The sequence below is a fragment of the Mastigoproctus giganteus genome, chromosome 9 (genome assembly GCF_048544385.1).
Source record: "Mastigoproctus giganteus isolate SK-2022 chromosome 9, ASM4854438v1, whole genome shotgun sequence".
Classification (NCBI taxonomy): Eukaryota; Metazoa; Arthropoda; class Arachnida; order Uropygi; family Thelyphonidae; genus Mastigoproctus; species Mastigoproctus giganteus.
This window is the reverse complement of record NC_143583.1, coordinates 218032843-218049109: the sequence shown is the minus strand read 5'-3', so window position 1 is coordinate 218049109 and position 16267 is coordinate 218032843. Positions and strand designations below refer to the sequence as shown.

Sequence of the window (16267 nt, the reverse complement as noted above, 5' to 3'; positions counted from 1 at the left end):
TGGCGCACCCTGTCACTTCTTACTTCAGTGCTGAAGTCTAAGTTTGGATTGGTCGCAGAGGTGTTATTCCATGGCCACCACGATGAACAGACCTTTCACCCTTAGATTTCAGTGTATGGGGTTTTGTAAAAGATCAGGTTTACAGTCTGCCGCTTCCGACATCCATTCCTGAATTGAAATCACAAATCAGCACTGCACTTGGTTTGATCGACGTGAACATGCTCAGAAACATATGCCAAGAACTGATTTACCCATGGGACATTTGCAGAGTAACGAAGGGCAGCCACATCGAACATTTGTGAAAAAGATAAACTTTGTGTTTCACTATCTTATAATCATGTGTACTCTCATGTTTGGCTGTATACCTACGCATAATAAACCATTTATTTTGCCCAACTAATTTATGTACACCCTGTAATGTCTTTATTTTCCCGAAATTCACGTAAAGCTGAACTGTCATGTGTATTCAATTTAGGAAGTCGCATTTCTTTTATGTTATTTACCACATGGTTAACTTGTTGAATAAATAAATTTTTTGTGCAACATTACGAAGTCCAAATTCAATATCAGTTACACACTGTTTTTTAAGTAGTTTTCAAGGTGGTAAATTATAATTTAATCCTTTGGATAAAAGTGAAATCTGGTCCTGTAATAGTGTATATGAGGAAAGATTTGTAACCTGTTGATATGTGGATTTGTTCAATGTAGGGCGAGGGGGGTGGTTTGTTAGAAGATAACACCTCAACAGTAATTATGAAACAGTGAGATGGAATAAGCCAAAAAATAAATAAATAATAAAATTTAGCTGTTCATTTCAATTTTTGGAACAAAATATTTAACAAAGAAAAGAGAGAGAACAAAAGTTGTACGGTATTGTCACAACAGTCATTTTAGTATACATTGGTTGATAATTATTATTATTATTAGCCATATAGTGCAAGGAAGTCTGAGGCTTATGCTGCACCCAGTGTGTGAGAGAGAGAGAGAGAGAGAGAGAAAGAGAGAGAAAGTAGAAAGGAATCACCAAGAAAGAGAAGAATGATGATATCCAGCTCAGGACCCTGGGTGTACCAAGCCCATACTCACCAGATGTGAGCCCCTGGGGGTTAATAATATGCCAAAAATGATGTACTTTAATGAGTTTGTTAGGTGAAAATCTTGTAAGTGATTTTTTACTTAATCTGTGGATGTTATGAGATGCATAAAATTCATTAAGAATTCACATGTAGAATACTTTGTTTTATGTGCAAATATAATTTGCTAATTAAGATTTTATATTTTCATAAAATTAATGCAGATCTCTAACTTTTAATTGTTAAATATTCTTTTTCATCTATAGTTTGGTGATTCACAGAAATTGCGACTAGTTCGCATTCTCCGCAGTACAGTTATGGTACGAGTAGGGGGAGGCTGGGTTGCCTTAGATGAATTCTTAGTCAAAAATGACCCATGCCGAGGTAAGTCAGCTTAAATGTGCTAAGATTTCCATTGTTAATGGTACGTTTGCATTAATGTTCTCATTATTCCAAGGATACTAGATGATTCATATTATATCAAACATTTAAAAAATATAAGCCCCACAATAAGGAAACTTAGAAACATTCTGAGTGGCAATATTGTAAGGAATTGCTGCATGCTATTTTCAACAATGGGAATTTTAAAATATTATCAGATCAGTTACAAAGGGATATTTAACTTTGCATAAATTTCAAAACCATTATATATTTGTAATATATAAAATTAATTGATGTTTGTTAAAAATAACATTTTGGTGTTTTGTTTTTAAAGATAACATTTTGGAAAAATAAATGGCATTATGAATCTTTTGTATCTCTCCTGTTTGTACATTGTTTGTTAAGCCTTTGTCTGCAAATTCCTCAATAATTATCAGTCAGTTATCCATTGTTCACCAATATGCACATAATAATGCATTATGTGTATTAGTAAACATGTATTTTGATATTTTTCATAATGGCACATCATGTGGTTAATTTCAATATATTGGTCCTTGAGGCTGACACACACACACACACATTCCATTCTCTCTCTCTCTCTCTCTCTCTCTCTCTCTCTCTCTCGCTCTCTCTCTCGCTCTCTCTCTCGCTCTCTCTCTCTCTCTCTCTCTCTCTCTCTCTCTCTCTCAGGTATATCAAGCTGGGCTTGCTATCTGGGATTCTGAAATGCTGATGGAACTGATATTGAGGTTACACACACAAGTCAAGTGGACCTATTTTCAGTGAAGTCCAGTCAGTCTGTGACAGCCAAATCCTCTGCTTGCACCTTCTTGGGAACGTTAGCAACCCTGGGTATAGCCCCCCCCCCATTTGCCTGAAATATGGCAACTACCACCCAGGTGCAAACAGCACAATACTCATCAACCAGTGCAATACTACCACTTTGCTTATTGGAGGCTTCAAGTGGTGGAACCCATGTTTATTCTCCAGGGCAAAGCTCCAGTAAACCCTCTCCCATCTCATTCATCATGCAGTATGATTGATGTCTTTTGAGGTTATGATGGACATCATCGCGAGATCCAATCTTCATTATATTTCGAGGGTACAGCTCTCAAACGGTGTTCACAGGCCGGCCACTAGTTAGTACGCTGGACAGAACCTATTGGTAACTCTCTAGGAAGCTTCGGAATCAGGCTAGTGTGTATAAACTCACTGCCTCTACTCTACTCTGCCACGAAGTCCAACTAGTGTGTATGCGTGGGGGGAGCATTGTCGAGGCCATGTTATGTCAAGGTTATTTGGTGTATTCTTACCATGTGTATGCCATATCCAAAACATTCATTACTTCATATAGAATGTCCTTCCCACCTTTCTTACTACTGAATACACCACGAATTTTCAAACTAATACAGCAAACTTATCTGCAAAAAAAAATCTCCTAAACCTCCCAAACACATCCTCATTAATTCACAAATATTCATGGTCTCAGTTCTAATCTCAATGACATCCATTTCCACATACAATCTGCCAAACCTCACATACTTATTCTGACAGAATCTTAGTACAGGTTGATTCTACCACCACTCATCTCAGTTGTCCGAATTATTTGTTGTTTGATTCCCTTCACTTCAAAGGTGGTATTTATGCATATGTCCATACTGATATTCCCTGTCAGAGACTTAGTAATTTGGAATCTCCTCTTTTCAATCTTCTCTGGCTTAAAATCTCTCTACCACATTCTGTCAAATTCATCTGTTCTCCCAACTCCACTAATCACTTGGAACTCTCTGACTTCCTCTCTTTGAAACTTGACTTTCTCCAGTCCAACTTTCCTAACAGCGAGGTAATTTTCCTTGGTGATTTTAATGTTCACAACTCCAGCTGGCTTCCATTTTCTAGTCATACGGACCCTGAGATGCTGAGGCTTTTACAGTTACTAATGACTTCTCACAGATTGTTCATTTACCTACCAGAATACCAGACAATCCTAACAATACAGCCAACACACTCGATCTTTTTTTCACAAACAACCCTTCTAAGTACACCAAGGTCAAGGTGAGTGGTCATCTAAGCAACTCAGATCACAAAAAATTGGTGATGATCTCTACTCCAATGGGGCATTGCTCTGAAGGCCTAACATCGTGGCGCCTCCGTAGCCAGGTGGGAAGGAGCAGCAGTGCGTAGCACACGCTTCTTGATTAGACCAGGGTTCGAGCCCGTCACCACCAAATACGGAGGATGCGGAAAGGTCATTCAGGAAATGACCACCGCATATCCCGGAGCAATATGGCCTTAGTTGCTAATGCTCCTAAAAAAAAAAAAACCAAAAAATAGCCTAACATCGTGTTGTTTGGAATTACAAGAATGCAAAATGGGATGATCTGCTTGATTTTTTTTTTTTTTTTCCTTGGTTGGATTACTATTTCAAAACTATTGATGTCAACATTTGCTCAGATCATGTCATTGAAATAATTCTTGTAGGAATGGAATCCTTTATTCCACACTCCACCTTAAAATCTTGTCCTTTATCTAAACTTTAGTTTTCCAATAAATGTGCTTAGGCTGTTCAAGAGAAGAATATTGCATGTCGTAATTGGCTCGTATCCAAATCTCCAGGTTCATATTTTGGCTACACCAAAGCTTACAGCAATTGTAAAGCAGTTATTAATCAGTCCAAACTAGATTTTGAACAGACTAAGAGTAGAAAACATGCTTCCAAATTATAACCAATTATTCTGGTCTTTTGCTATTTGCTGCAACTTTTGTCCATCTCTGTTCCCAGATGTGGGAACAGAGCTGCAATTTTTGTCCATCTCTGTTCCCACCTCTGCCTAAATCAGATGGTTCTATCGCCACTTCAGCCAAAGAGCTGACTAGCTAGCATCTTGGTAAATACCTCCCACCATTTCCAGTAAGTTCCATTCAATGCCTCCTGTGGTATTTCGTCAAAAGGATGTGAGAAGGATTTTGAACAATCTTGATGGTAAGAAAGCTGCAGGTTTTGATGATATTTCTCCACTTCTTCTCAAAACCTGTACTCCTGAACTTACTCCTGTTTTGTGTCACCTTTTTTCACTTTCTTATTCCAAAGGTGTTTTTCCTTCTGCTTGGAAATTTTGCTCATATCCAGCCAGTTCCTAAAAAGGGTGACAAATCACCCCCCATCCAATTATTGTCTCATTGCAATCACTTTACTCTTTCCAAAGTAATGGAAAAAACAATTAACCACCAACTCTTAAACTATCTAGAAACCTTCCATCTGATCAACGATCGCTAGTATGGATTCCATAAATGTCAATCCACTGGTGATATTTTGGCTTATGTTAACCATCTTTGGACAAATTCAATGGAAAAGTGTGGTGTTATTATTTGGTTTTTTTAGGAGCATTAGCACAACTAAGGCCATATTGCTCCAGGGATATGCAGTGGCCATTCCTTTCCGCATCCTCCGTATTTGGTGGTCACAGGATCTAACCCTGGTCTAATCAAGAAGCGTGTGCTACGCACTGCTATTCCTGCCCACCTGGCTACGGAGGCACCGAAAAGTGTGGTGAAACTGAATCAGTTGCTCTTGACATTTCAAAGGCTTTTGATCATGTTTGTTATAAAGGTCTTCTAAATAAGCTTCTATCTTATGGTTTGTCAACTGTTTTTTGTAATTAGGTAGCCAGTTTTCTCTCTGACGCTCACTGCTGGTGATGGTAAATGGCTCTCTCTCTCTCTCTCTCTTCTAACTTCTCCACTAATTCTGGTGTTCCACACGGTTCACTTATTTCTCCCACTCTTTTCCTCTTGTATATTTATGACCTTCTTCTGACTGGAAATCCTATCACTAGTTTTGCTGATGATAGCACATTGCATTCAAACTTCCAGTTTGAGAAACCTTGCCCTGCTCAAACAGCTTCAACTTTCATTGCCAGTGGGGCAATAATCACTTAGTTGATTTCAATCCTAAAACTCAGTCCCGTCTTATATCTTGCAAAAATGATTCTCCTGCTCCTATATTTATCTTTGATGACACTCTGATTTCTAGGGAAGATCATATGTCTCTATCGGGGATTATCCTGACTTCTAATCTCCCTTGGCATAAGCACATTGCAAATATTGCTTCCTCTGCATATAAAAAACTGAGTTTTCTCTTTCATCTCAGCTTTACTTTTCTTTTAAACAGCTATTCACTGTACAAATCTCAAATCCAGCCCTACCATGGAATATTGTCCCACATCTGGGCAGTACCCCAAATGCTTTCTCAATTTTCTAGATTCCATTCAGAAGGATGCAGTTAGATTAATTGATGACTCATCTCTAATAGTGTCTCTCCACTCTCTGTCTCATAGATATTCTGTTTCTGATGCATGCCTTTTCTATAGATACTTCCATGGGCACTGTTCTTCTGAATTGGCTTTTATAATTCCCGCTTTCTCTCTCTCTCTCTTTCTCTCTCTCTCTTTCTCTCTCTCTCTTCCCAAGCAGCCAGAACGTGCTGCAACCAGTCAACCCCCTTTTACTGTCCATCTTGAAACTCACAGAACCAACTTTTCTTCTTCTTCCTCATTTATTCCTTCAACTCCCGTTTTCTGGAACATTCTCCCATGTTACATATTTCCTGAAAATTACAATTTACAGAAGTTCAAGTCTAATGTCAACAAGTATCGTCTTTCATCTTCTCACCTCCCCAAACCCATGTATGGTACTAGGTACTATACCTCTCGTGTTTAGGGTTTTCTTTAAAAAAAAAAAACCATGCTTTCATTACTTTCTTTAAGTCCAACTGAATGAATCACAGGAACTGATGCTAATTCATTGCCTTTATGAAGCAAAACTGCTTTTAAGCTTAATTTTGAGAGTGCATCTATGAATAAATTGCGTTCATCTGACTTATGCACGGCACAGTTCTTTCAGAAGTATAATAATGTCTTCAAAAACATCCATAGAAAAATATTTCAAAAACTTTTCTTACTGCAAGGGGTTACGGGCCGCACTCTCCTACTCTTGAGGGATTGTTTATGTTTGGAGGATAGAATTACCCTGAGAACATGTCACGATCAGTTAATACTTGGAAAATCTCAATATAGCCTAAAAAAATCCTCACCAAAAACACTAAATATGTTCTCTTCAAATTGTAAATTGTTGCATCGGAATTTTAACCGTTTTAACCATAGGTAGAAATCTGATTATATTTATTACAAGAAAACTAAGGCTAAAAATTAAGAGAATTAGCTTATATTTGTTAAAATAAATCAGTACGCCAGATTATGCGAAATTGGCATATTTTGGTAAAACCTAACTCCCTCTATATTTAATAACTGTGACGTGATGTGAAACTATCATGGTAATTTTTGAAATCTATGCATTAAAATTGGTTAAAAACAGCATTTAAATTCTTGGAGGTAAAAATCATGTTGGGTAATGTTATTTATGTGATTGTATGCAAAATGGGCATCTCTGAACTGGGCGGATTGCCGAGGAATGGAATATATTTGAATTATGACAGAAGCAAAAATCACATAAGCCATGAACGCATACATACCTTTAATTAGCATAAGACAGAGCTGCAATGCTTAATACATTCTGCATTGTATTTAAATATTTGTAGAAGAATAAGAGAAATTTACCTCAGTATGATACATAGAATACTTCCTAATAACCTAATAAATAACTAACCAGCAAATAAACGAAACTAAAATTAATGCAAATTGATTACAGTAATAAAATTTATTAAAATAACAATTAAAACAAGTTCAACGCAAATTTTTAAAAAAAAGACTCCTTTTTTGAAAATTTGTGTTTTATTTCTTTTATTTGCTGGAGAGTGTCATTAGGAAGTGTTCTATGTATCATATTGAGATAAATTTCTCTTATTCTTCTACATATATACCTTTAAGAAAATATTGCTGGAGAAGGATGCTGAAATTGATGACTCCAGAGATGGCTGGTCAAATAGAGCAAAAAAAGATAGCATGGAACAGTTTTTTTTTTTTTTTTTAATGTAAACCCCTAACACGAGAGGTATTAGAACCTATAGTACTTAATACCGTGCTTGGGTTATAGAGCGATATAAAGTACTGATGCCCACAACAGGTACAAGTTGATCTGTAATAGTATGACAAATAAGGTCAGATAGTCTGAGGCTGTGCTTGAGAAAGCAGTAGCTAATTACTGATGAAAGACCATTTGTACTTAGAAGAGGCTGTGTGAGTGAGGCTCAGCCATATGAAATTAATAAAGTCGTAATTACAGATGGTTGTTTATTAGAAAAACTTAGCATTAGCATTAGTAGAGGCATTTGATGCAAGAAAGCAAGCTTATGCAGCATCAGCCAAAAAAAAAAAAAAAAAAAAAAAAAGTAACATAATTAAATAAAAATAACTACTTCCACTTCACTCCTCTGTTCGTTCGAAATACCTGTCCAGCTGAGCCTTAAACTTATTTAGGCTATCAACTTCCACGACAAGGGATGGAAGTCTGTTCCACCCACCAACCACCCGCTGGCTAAAGGCAAATTTCCGCACATCTATCCTACATCTGTCTTTCCTCAATTTGAATTTATGCCCTCTCAGGTGATTTTTCTGAGCTAGAGGAAGAATCCCATCAGCATTGAGCATGCTCAAACCATTCAAGGCTATGTACACCTCTATCAGATCACCCCGCTGGTGCCTAGTTTCCAGACACTGTAATTTGCAAAACTTAAGCCTTTCTTCGTAAGAGAACCCCTTTGTCCCATTCACCAATCTAGTTGCCCTTCTCTGTACTCGTTCCAGCAGCTCTACATCCTTCCTGAAATGAGGCCTCCAGGCCTGTATACAGTACTCTAGGTGTGGCCTGACCATTGCCTTATACAAGGGAATAATCACCTCCTTATCCCTGCTAGAAAAATTCCTATATATCATTGACAATACACCATGAGCTACTCTTGCAGCTCGTCTGCACTGCTCAGAGAACTTCATATCTGCCTGCACCACCACCCCCAGGTCCCTTTCATTCTCTACCACTGTCAGTGTAGTACCACAGAGTTGATACGTTGCTCTGGGGTTGCTGTTTCCCATATGTAGTACTTTACATTTGTCAATGTTAAACTTCATTTGCCACCTCGAAGCCCATCTGCTCAACCTTTCCAAATCCTGTTGCAGCAGCATAGTGTCAGTAGTGTCCTTGACAACCCTGCCAACCTTCGTATCGTCTGCAAACTTGGACATTAAGCCTGATATACCATCATCAATATCATTTATAAATACAGAAAACAATAAAGGCCCCAATACTGAACCCTGAGGGACTCCACTAATAACATTAGTCCACGATGAGCAGTGTCCATTGATTACCACTCTCTGTCTTCTCCCCCTCAACCACCCCTTTATCCATAGCAGCAACTTGCCTCCAATGCCACACTGCTCCAATTTGTGCAGCAGTCTTCCATGTGCAACAGTATCAAAAGCCTTTCTAAGATCCAAGTATATAATATCAAAGTTATTCCCTGCATCCAGTTCTTTTGTGACTGCATCATAGTATCCAATCAAATTGGTCAGGCAAGACTTCCCCTTAACAAAACCATGCTGTGTCTAGCTATAACTGAAGTCTTGTCTAGATGATCCTGCAGTGCTTCTTTCACCAGTGCCTCCATTAATTTTCCGGGAACAGAAGTTAAACTCACAGGTCTATAATTACTTGTGTCAGCCTTTGATCCCCCTTTGTGAATTGGGGTCATATTTGCACATCTCCAGTCAATGGGTACCTCCCCTGAGTCCAAGGAAGCTCTCATAATTATGGCTAAGGGTTTGCTTACCTCCTTTGCTGCCTCCTTTAATATAACTGGATAGATCCCATCCACCCCAGGTGCCTTTCTTGTGTTTATCTTCAACAATTTCTCCTCCACTTTGCTCTCAGTTATTACAAGATTCTCTAGCTTACTGCTAGAGTTGAATACACCTCTGGCATTCCCCTCGCTGAATATCTCCTCATGTGTGAATGTCGATGCAAAATATTCATTTAGTTTGTTAGCTACCTGAGCAGGGTCATCAGCAGTTGACCCATCGATCTCAAGTGGACCAATCTGATTCATCCCCTTCCTTCTAGAGTTTACATAAGTAAAGAACTCTTTGCTGTTTTTCTTCGCATCCCTTGCCAAGAATCTCTCGTAATCTGCCTTCGCCTGCCTAACCTCCTTTGTAACTTGGTTACAGATCAACTTGTATCTATCATAGGCGTCCGTGTCACGTGTTAATTTGTATGTATCCCATGCATTTTTCTTCTCTGCCATATGCCTCATTAGTTCATCTGACAACCATTTAGGCCTAAACCTTGAACAATATTTCTTAGTTGGTATGTAAAGCCTAGTAGCTTCCACGATAAGTTCTTTGAATGCTTCCCATTTTGAATTTGCTGTTGGCAATATCATCAGTTGATCCCACTGTATAGAATTTAAATACTGTCTCAGTCCATTGTAGTCGCCTTTACGAAAGCAATACCCCTTCCCTTTACCCCTAATGGTAGTTACCTCTTTGAGTAACTCCCACTTCAGCACACTGTGATCACTGCCACCAAGTGGTTCATTTTTCTGCAGATTCTTAATGCATGAAGAATCACTACTGATAATCAAATCAAGAGTATTGCTCCCTCTAGTTGCCTCCCGAACATGCTGATGTAGAAAACAATCATCCAATAAATCCACAAAAGCCTTGCTACTGTGTGAGTGACCAGCCCCCAAATTCCAGTCAATATCTGGGAAATTAAAATCCCCCATTATAAGACTCTCTGATTTACTGGCCCACTCTATTTCTCCGAACAGTTTCTTATTATACTCATCAGAGTCATTAGGCCTATAGCACACTCCTACTCTCAATTTTGATCTCCCAATGCTTATGTCACACCAAACTGACTCGACACTGCACTGTCCAGCGATGTCGACTGGCTTCACTTCCTTGGATTTTATGTGTTTTTTAACTAATAGCATAACCCCTCCTCCCTTCCTATCCTGTCTATCCTTTCTGTAGACATTGTACTCCCCAAATTCCAGTTCTGCATTTCTTATATCTGTGTGACACCACGTCTCTGAAATCCCCACAATATCTGCCTTTGATGTTTTGAGCAATACCTCAAATTCATCAAATTTATTTACTAAACTCCTAGCATTGGTGTACACACAAGTATACATGCACCTGTTCTTTTTCTTAGCTACCCTAACACAACCCATGTGTTTACTTGTACCCCAATGATTCCCAGCAGTCTCTGAAATATCCTGCATCTTATTTTCCAGGCTGCGGCTCATTCCAATAGAAGCAGTGCAAGAATCACTTTCACCTCTGCCAGTGGCTACTGTTAATCTATTAGTCCTTGTATCCCCCCCAATCTAGCAGTTTTCCGACCCACCTAACATTGCCTCGATAGCATCAGCAAACATTCTTGCACCCTTTCTATTTAAGTGTATCCCATCCCTGTAGAAGCAGTCTCTCCTGTTAACAAGTACAGACCAGGCTGAAAAAAATTCTACCCCTTGAGCCCTGCACAATCTTTCCAGGGCCGAATTGATTGACAGGGCTCTCATCATATACTCCCTCCTATCGTGTCTGGGCAGAATTGCAGACACTTTCAATTTCAACCCTTATTCACGGCTTTTTTTCATCAGTGACCTGTACTTGTCAAGTAATTCCGCCGGTCTCCTACTCTTAATGTCATTAGTGCCAACGTGTACAACTATATCACCTTTTGTGCCCTTAAAAGATGATATCCGCTCTACAACGTCATCAACTTTTGCCCCTGGCAGACATACCCTGGTCCTATTCCACCTATCCTTTTTACAAAGCATGTTTCCCGTTTCCCTGACAATAGAGTCACCAACAACTACTAGTTCCTTTGGGACCAGCGCATTCTGCCTTGGGGGTTGCCGCTGTGTTCCGCGGTAACTTTTGAGCATAAAGGCAAGTAAGGCTCCCGGCATATACCCTGTAGTTTTGAGGGAGAGTGCAAAGGAGTATATTGAGCCATTGAGGTTAATTATTAGGGCATCTTTGCTCTCAAGGAGATTCCTTTGGATTGGGGAAGTGCCAATGTATCGCCAATACATAAAAAAGCTGTTCTAAGAGTGAAGTTGGTAACTATAGACTGGTTAGTCTGACTTCAGTGGTAGGAAAAATCTTAGAGATAGTGATTAAAATTGCAATCCAGGGACATTTAGATAGATATGACATTCTGAACGATACGCAACATCGCTTTGTTAAGGGTAAATCATGCTAACATATAGGTTAGCGCAATAGCATCATTTTGGCTATATCTTATATTGTGAATGCCTTCATAACAAGTTGCCATCGTATTGTACTTACTACCTCAAATAAGTAACATTTTGGCAGTGGTGAAGACTACTGTTATTTATTCTCAGTGGATACCACCACCCAGACACACTGTTTCAAAGCTTGTTGGCTTCTCTTCGGTGGGTGGGCAGGTACCATGGTGTTGCAATAGTGACAACCCAGTTATGAAGTATGACTTCACAATACGACAGATGCCTGATGGTGTGTAGTGATATACATTATAAAATATTTAAGGGCAAAGGCCTCATGCTACGAGGTAGAATGAGTAACATATAAGTTAGTGCAAAAGCATCATTTTAATGTATCTATCTACCAAAGTAGTTAAATTAATTAATTAAATTGGCATTGTTTTGGTTATATCGCATATTGCGAATGCCTTCACAATGAGTTGCCATGGTAATTAATTAATTTAATTACTTTGGTAGATAGCTACATTAAAATGATGCTTTTGCGCTAACCTATATGTTAGTCATTCTACCTTGTAGCACGAGGCCTTTGCCCCTAAATATTTTATAGTCTATATCACTACACACCATCAGGCATCACTCATATTGTGAAGTCATACTTCATAACTGGGTTGTCACTATTGTACACCAGGGTACCTGCCCACCCACTGAAGAGAAGCCAACAAGCTTTGAAACAATGCCGTTTGGGTGGTGGTATCCAGCTGAGAATAAATAACAGTAGTCTTCTCCACTGGCGAAATGTTACTTATTCAAGGTAATACAATACCATGGCAACTCATTGTGAAGACATTCACAATATAAGATATAACTAAAATGATGCTTTTGCACTAACCTATACGTTAGTCATTCTACCTCGTAGCATGAAGCCATTGCCCTTAAATATTTTATAGGGTAAATCATGCTTAACTAACTTAGTAGGCTATTTTGACACAGTTACTTATGAGCTGAATTTAGGGAATAATTTTGACATAATATATTTGGATTTTAGCAAAACATTTGTCTTGGCCCCTCATGAGAGGTTGCTGATAAGCTTGAACAGGTCGGGATTGCTGGTAAGAAATTTAAGATCAATTGCTGGGTGGCTGCAGGGCAGAAGGCAAATGGTTGTGATTAATGGATATTCTTCATCATCATCATCAGTCATTTTCAATCCACTGCAGGATGAAGGCCTCTCCAGCAACTTTCCAGTTCCTTCTGTTTTGTGCCATGGCCATCCATTTACTAACCACAAACTCATGAATTTCATCTATCCATCTCCGTCGTTATCATCCAGGTTTTCTTCTAGCTCCTCTTGGGTACCATTCTGTTATTTTTTGCAGATGATACATTAGCATTAGCATTAGCATTAGTAGAGGCATTTGATGCAAGAAAGCAAGCTTATGCAGCATCAGCCAAAAAAAAAAGGTAGGCATGGTTATTTATGACAGTAAAGACAGTATGCTACTGCAACTGGATCTAGATCAGTTGGGCAAATGGGCTGAGAAGTGGCAACTGAAGTTTAACATTCTCAAATGCAAAGTACTGCATATGGTAGCAGTAACCCAGGAGAGCATACCAACTGTGTGGTACTACACTCAGGGAAGTGGAGAGTGAAAAAGACCTGGTGGTAATTGTGCAGTCAGATATGAAGTTGTCTGAGCAGTGGAGACAGGCTGCTAGAGCAGCTCACGGAGTTTTGTCAATCATATATAGGAATTTTGCTAGCAGGGACAAGGAGGTGATTATCCCATTGTGTAAGGCAGTGGTCAGGCCTCATTTTAGGAAGGATGTAGAGTTGCTAGAAGGGCATCAGGATTGGTGAAGGGAACAAATGGGTGCTCTTACCAATAAAGGCTTAAGTTCTGCAAATTGCAGTGCCTGGAGAGTAGGCACATGTGAGGTTATCTGATTTAAGTCTATAAGGCCTCGAATGGGTTGAGCAAGCTCAAAGCTGATGAGATTCTTCCTCTTGCTCAGATTAAGAACCTGAGGAGGCAAAGATTCAAATTGAGGAAAGACAATTGTAGAATAGATGTGCTGAAATTTTCCTTTAGCCGGTGTGCAGTTGTTTGCTGGAACAGACTTCCATCTTTTGGTTTGGAAGTTGATAGCTTAAATAAATTTAAGGCTGAGCTGGACAGGCATTTCGAGTGTGAATGGATGGGTGAAATGGAAGGCTTTTTTTTTTGGCTGATGCTGGTTAAGCTTGTTTTCTTGCATCATATGCCTCAACTAATGCTAATTCCATTGCCAGTTTAGAATTTGCAATTGGTAACTTCAACAGTTGTCCTGAAAGGAGTTTAAAAACTAAGACCACTGTAATTCCCTTTATGAAAGCATATTGATGTCTTCAAGTTCATCCGTATCAATATATTATGATCACTGCCACATATTCTTAATGCATGAGATGTTGAAAATCAGATCAACAGTATTGTAAAAAATTTGTTCTATCTACTTGTAAATTTTCCAGTTCATTTAATCTACTTGCCAAAATTCTTTCAATCTACGTACCTGGCTGTGTAGTTGTTCATTATACTCATCACAGTCATTTGGACTATGTCAGGTGCCCTATTCTCATTTTAGTCTTCTCCATGCTTTGTCACACCAAAGTGACTCAACAAAGCTCTTGGCTCACCAAAGTGAGCCAAGAGCATTACTTTTCTCTTCCGTCCCTTCCTGCATGTTCTTTCTGTACATATATTTTACTCACCATATTTATATTCCACATCTCTTTATGTGAGTGGCTCCATGTTTCCTATATCCCTACAATGTTCGAATTTGATAATTTAACCAGTACTTGAAATTCATCAGATTTGTTTACTGTACTCCTAGCATTAGTGTACAAGCAAGTATACATGCACCTGTTTTTGCCTTTTGTAACACAACTCATGTATATACTTGTCCCGTAACGATCCCCAGCAGGCCTTTTAATCGATCTCCAGCACCTTGCTTTTCAAGCTGTTCTGTGTACCAATAGAAGCAGTGCAAGAATCACTTTCACCTCTGCTTGCAGCTGCTGTTAATGTGTTAGCCTCTAATTCCCTGCCTCCCAGTTTACCGACCAACTAACAGTGCCTTGGTAGCATTAGCAAATATTCTTACACCCCTTCTATTTTAGTGTGTGTATCCCATCCCTCTAAAAACAGTTCTTCCTATTGACAATTACAGTCCATGCTGGATAAATTTCTATCCATGTGCCTTAAATAGTCTCTTCAGGGCTAAATTTATTGAAAAATCATTAATAATATCATTGAAGTCATATTACAAGTAAGTTATTTCTGGAATTTAAAAGTTAAACTTCCAAAAGTGTCATGAAAAGAACTTCAAAACCAAATTTATGGAAATGCTTTCAAATTTCTTTAAAAATAAAAATGAAAAATTAAAATCTCTTTATGTCAAATATCTTTTGTTTTTCTCTGAAAACAAAAGATATTTAACATAGGGGCATTTTAACAAGTTCAGTGTAATCTAGTGAGGCCTCAGAATGAAGAAATACAGAGGGCCTATGATCCCCCCCCCCCCGCCAAAGTGGCTCTGGCCACAGTATATCACTGTCTAAAACTGAAATCACCACTTTTATTTCACAGCCCCAAAAACTAGCAGCAAAAAAAAAAAAAAAAAGTTTACAAAATGTGAGAGAAGTAATAGAATTTAACAAAATGTAGGTTAAAGGAGCAATTATTGTTTTCTCCCAGATGTATTCTTGGAAATTTCTGATATCTAAAATGTAATGTTGTTACATCTTTTAAAGATAAAAAAAAGAATGCTAAATAAAATAGGTAACAATGTTTAAAAGAAGAGATGCTACAATTTATTTAAATGTTAAATTCTGTAATATTGCATTGGGAAGGGTTAAAGACACATATGCATGTGTGTGTGTGTGTGTGTGCGCGCGCGTGTGTGTGTGTGTGTATATATATATATATATACACTGTACACACACACACACACACACCAGGTGGTTATAAAATAAGTTTCCCTATTCAGGAGACCCTAGTGCCAAAACAGTTAGAGATAGCACTGTGAAAACCGGTGGGTATATCATTTAGGGTATGGGGAAGTGATTTATAGAAGAAAAATAATTAGTTCAAATATCTGCCACCAAGGAAGGAATTAGCCATGAGATGGAAAGTAAACATGAGATGGAATACTTAACTTAGGATTATTTTATAATCCCAGATTATAAAATAATCCATATGGTTATAAAATAAGTTTTACTATTCAGGAGACCCTAGTGCCAAAACGGTTAAAGATAGCGCTGTGAAAATATGTGAGTATGCCATTTAGGGTATGGGGAAGTGATTTGTAGAAGAAAAATAATTAGTTCAAATTTCTGCCACCAAGGGAGGAATTGGCACTGTAAACATGAGATGAAATACTTAACTTAGAATTAGATTTTAATATCAGAACTTAGAAATCTACAGATATTGTTCTATGTGCTAAGATAACATTCTGAAAACGGAGGACTGCGTGCAACACAGTTTCGCTTTGGGGATGTTGGCTACGTGCTGTTTAATGCTTGCTTTCAAATTGACAAGCATCTGTATGCCACAACAATAAACTCTAT

General features: G+C 38.4%; 1 protein-coding gene across 1 annotated transcript in view; it reads left to right on the top strand.

The window, feature by feature from the left end:
- The window catches only part of shot (dystonin-like protein short stop), a 1739701-nt gene that overhangs the window by 1666728 nt on the left and 56706 nt on the right, over positions 1–16267 (top strand). The window contains exon 86 of the mRNA XM_090380932.1: positions 1340–1457. Within this exon, the coding sequence (XP_090237058.1) occupies positions 1340–1457 (118 nt within the window). The remainder of the gene's footprint in view (positions 1–1339; positions 1458–16267) is intronic.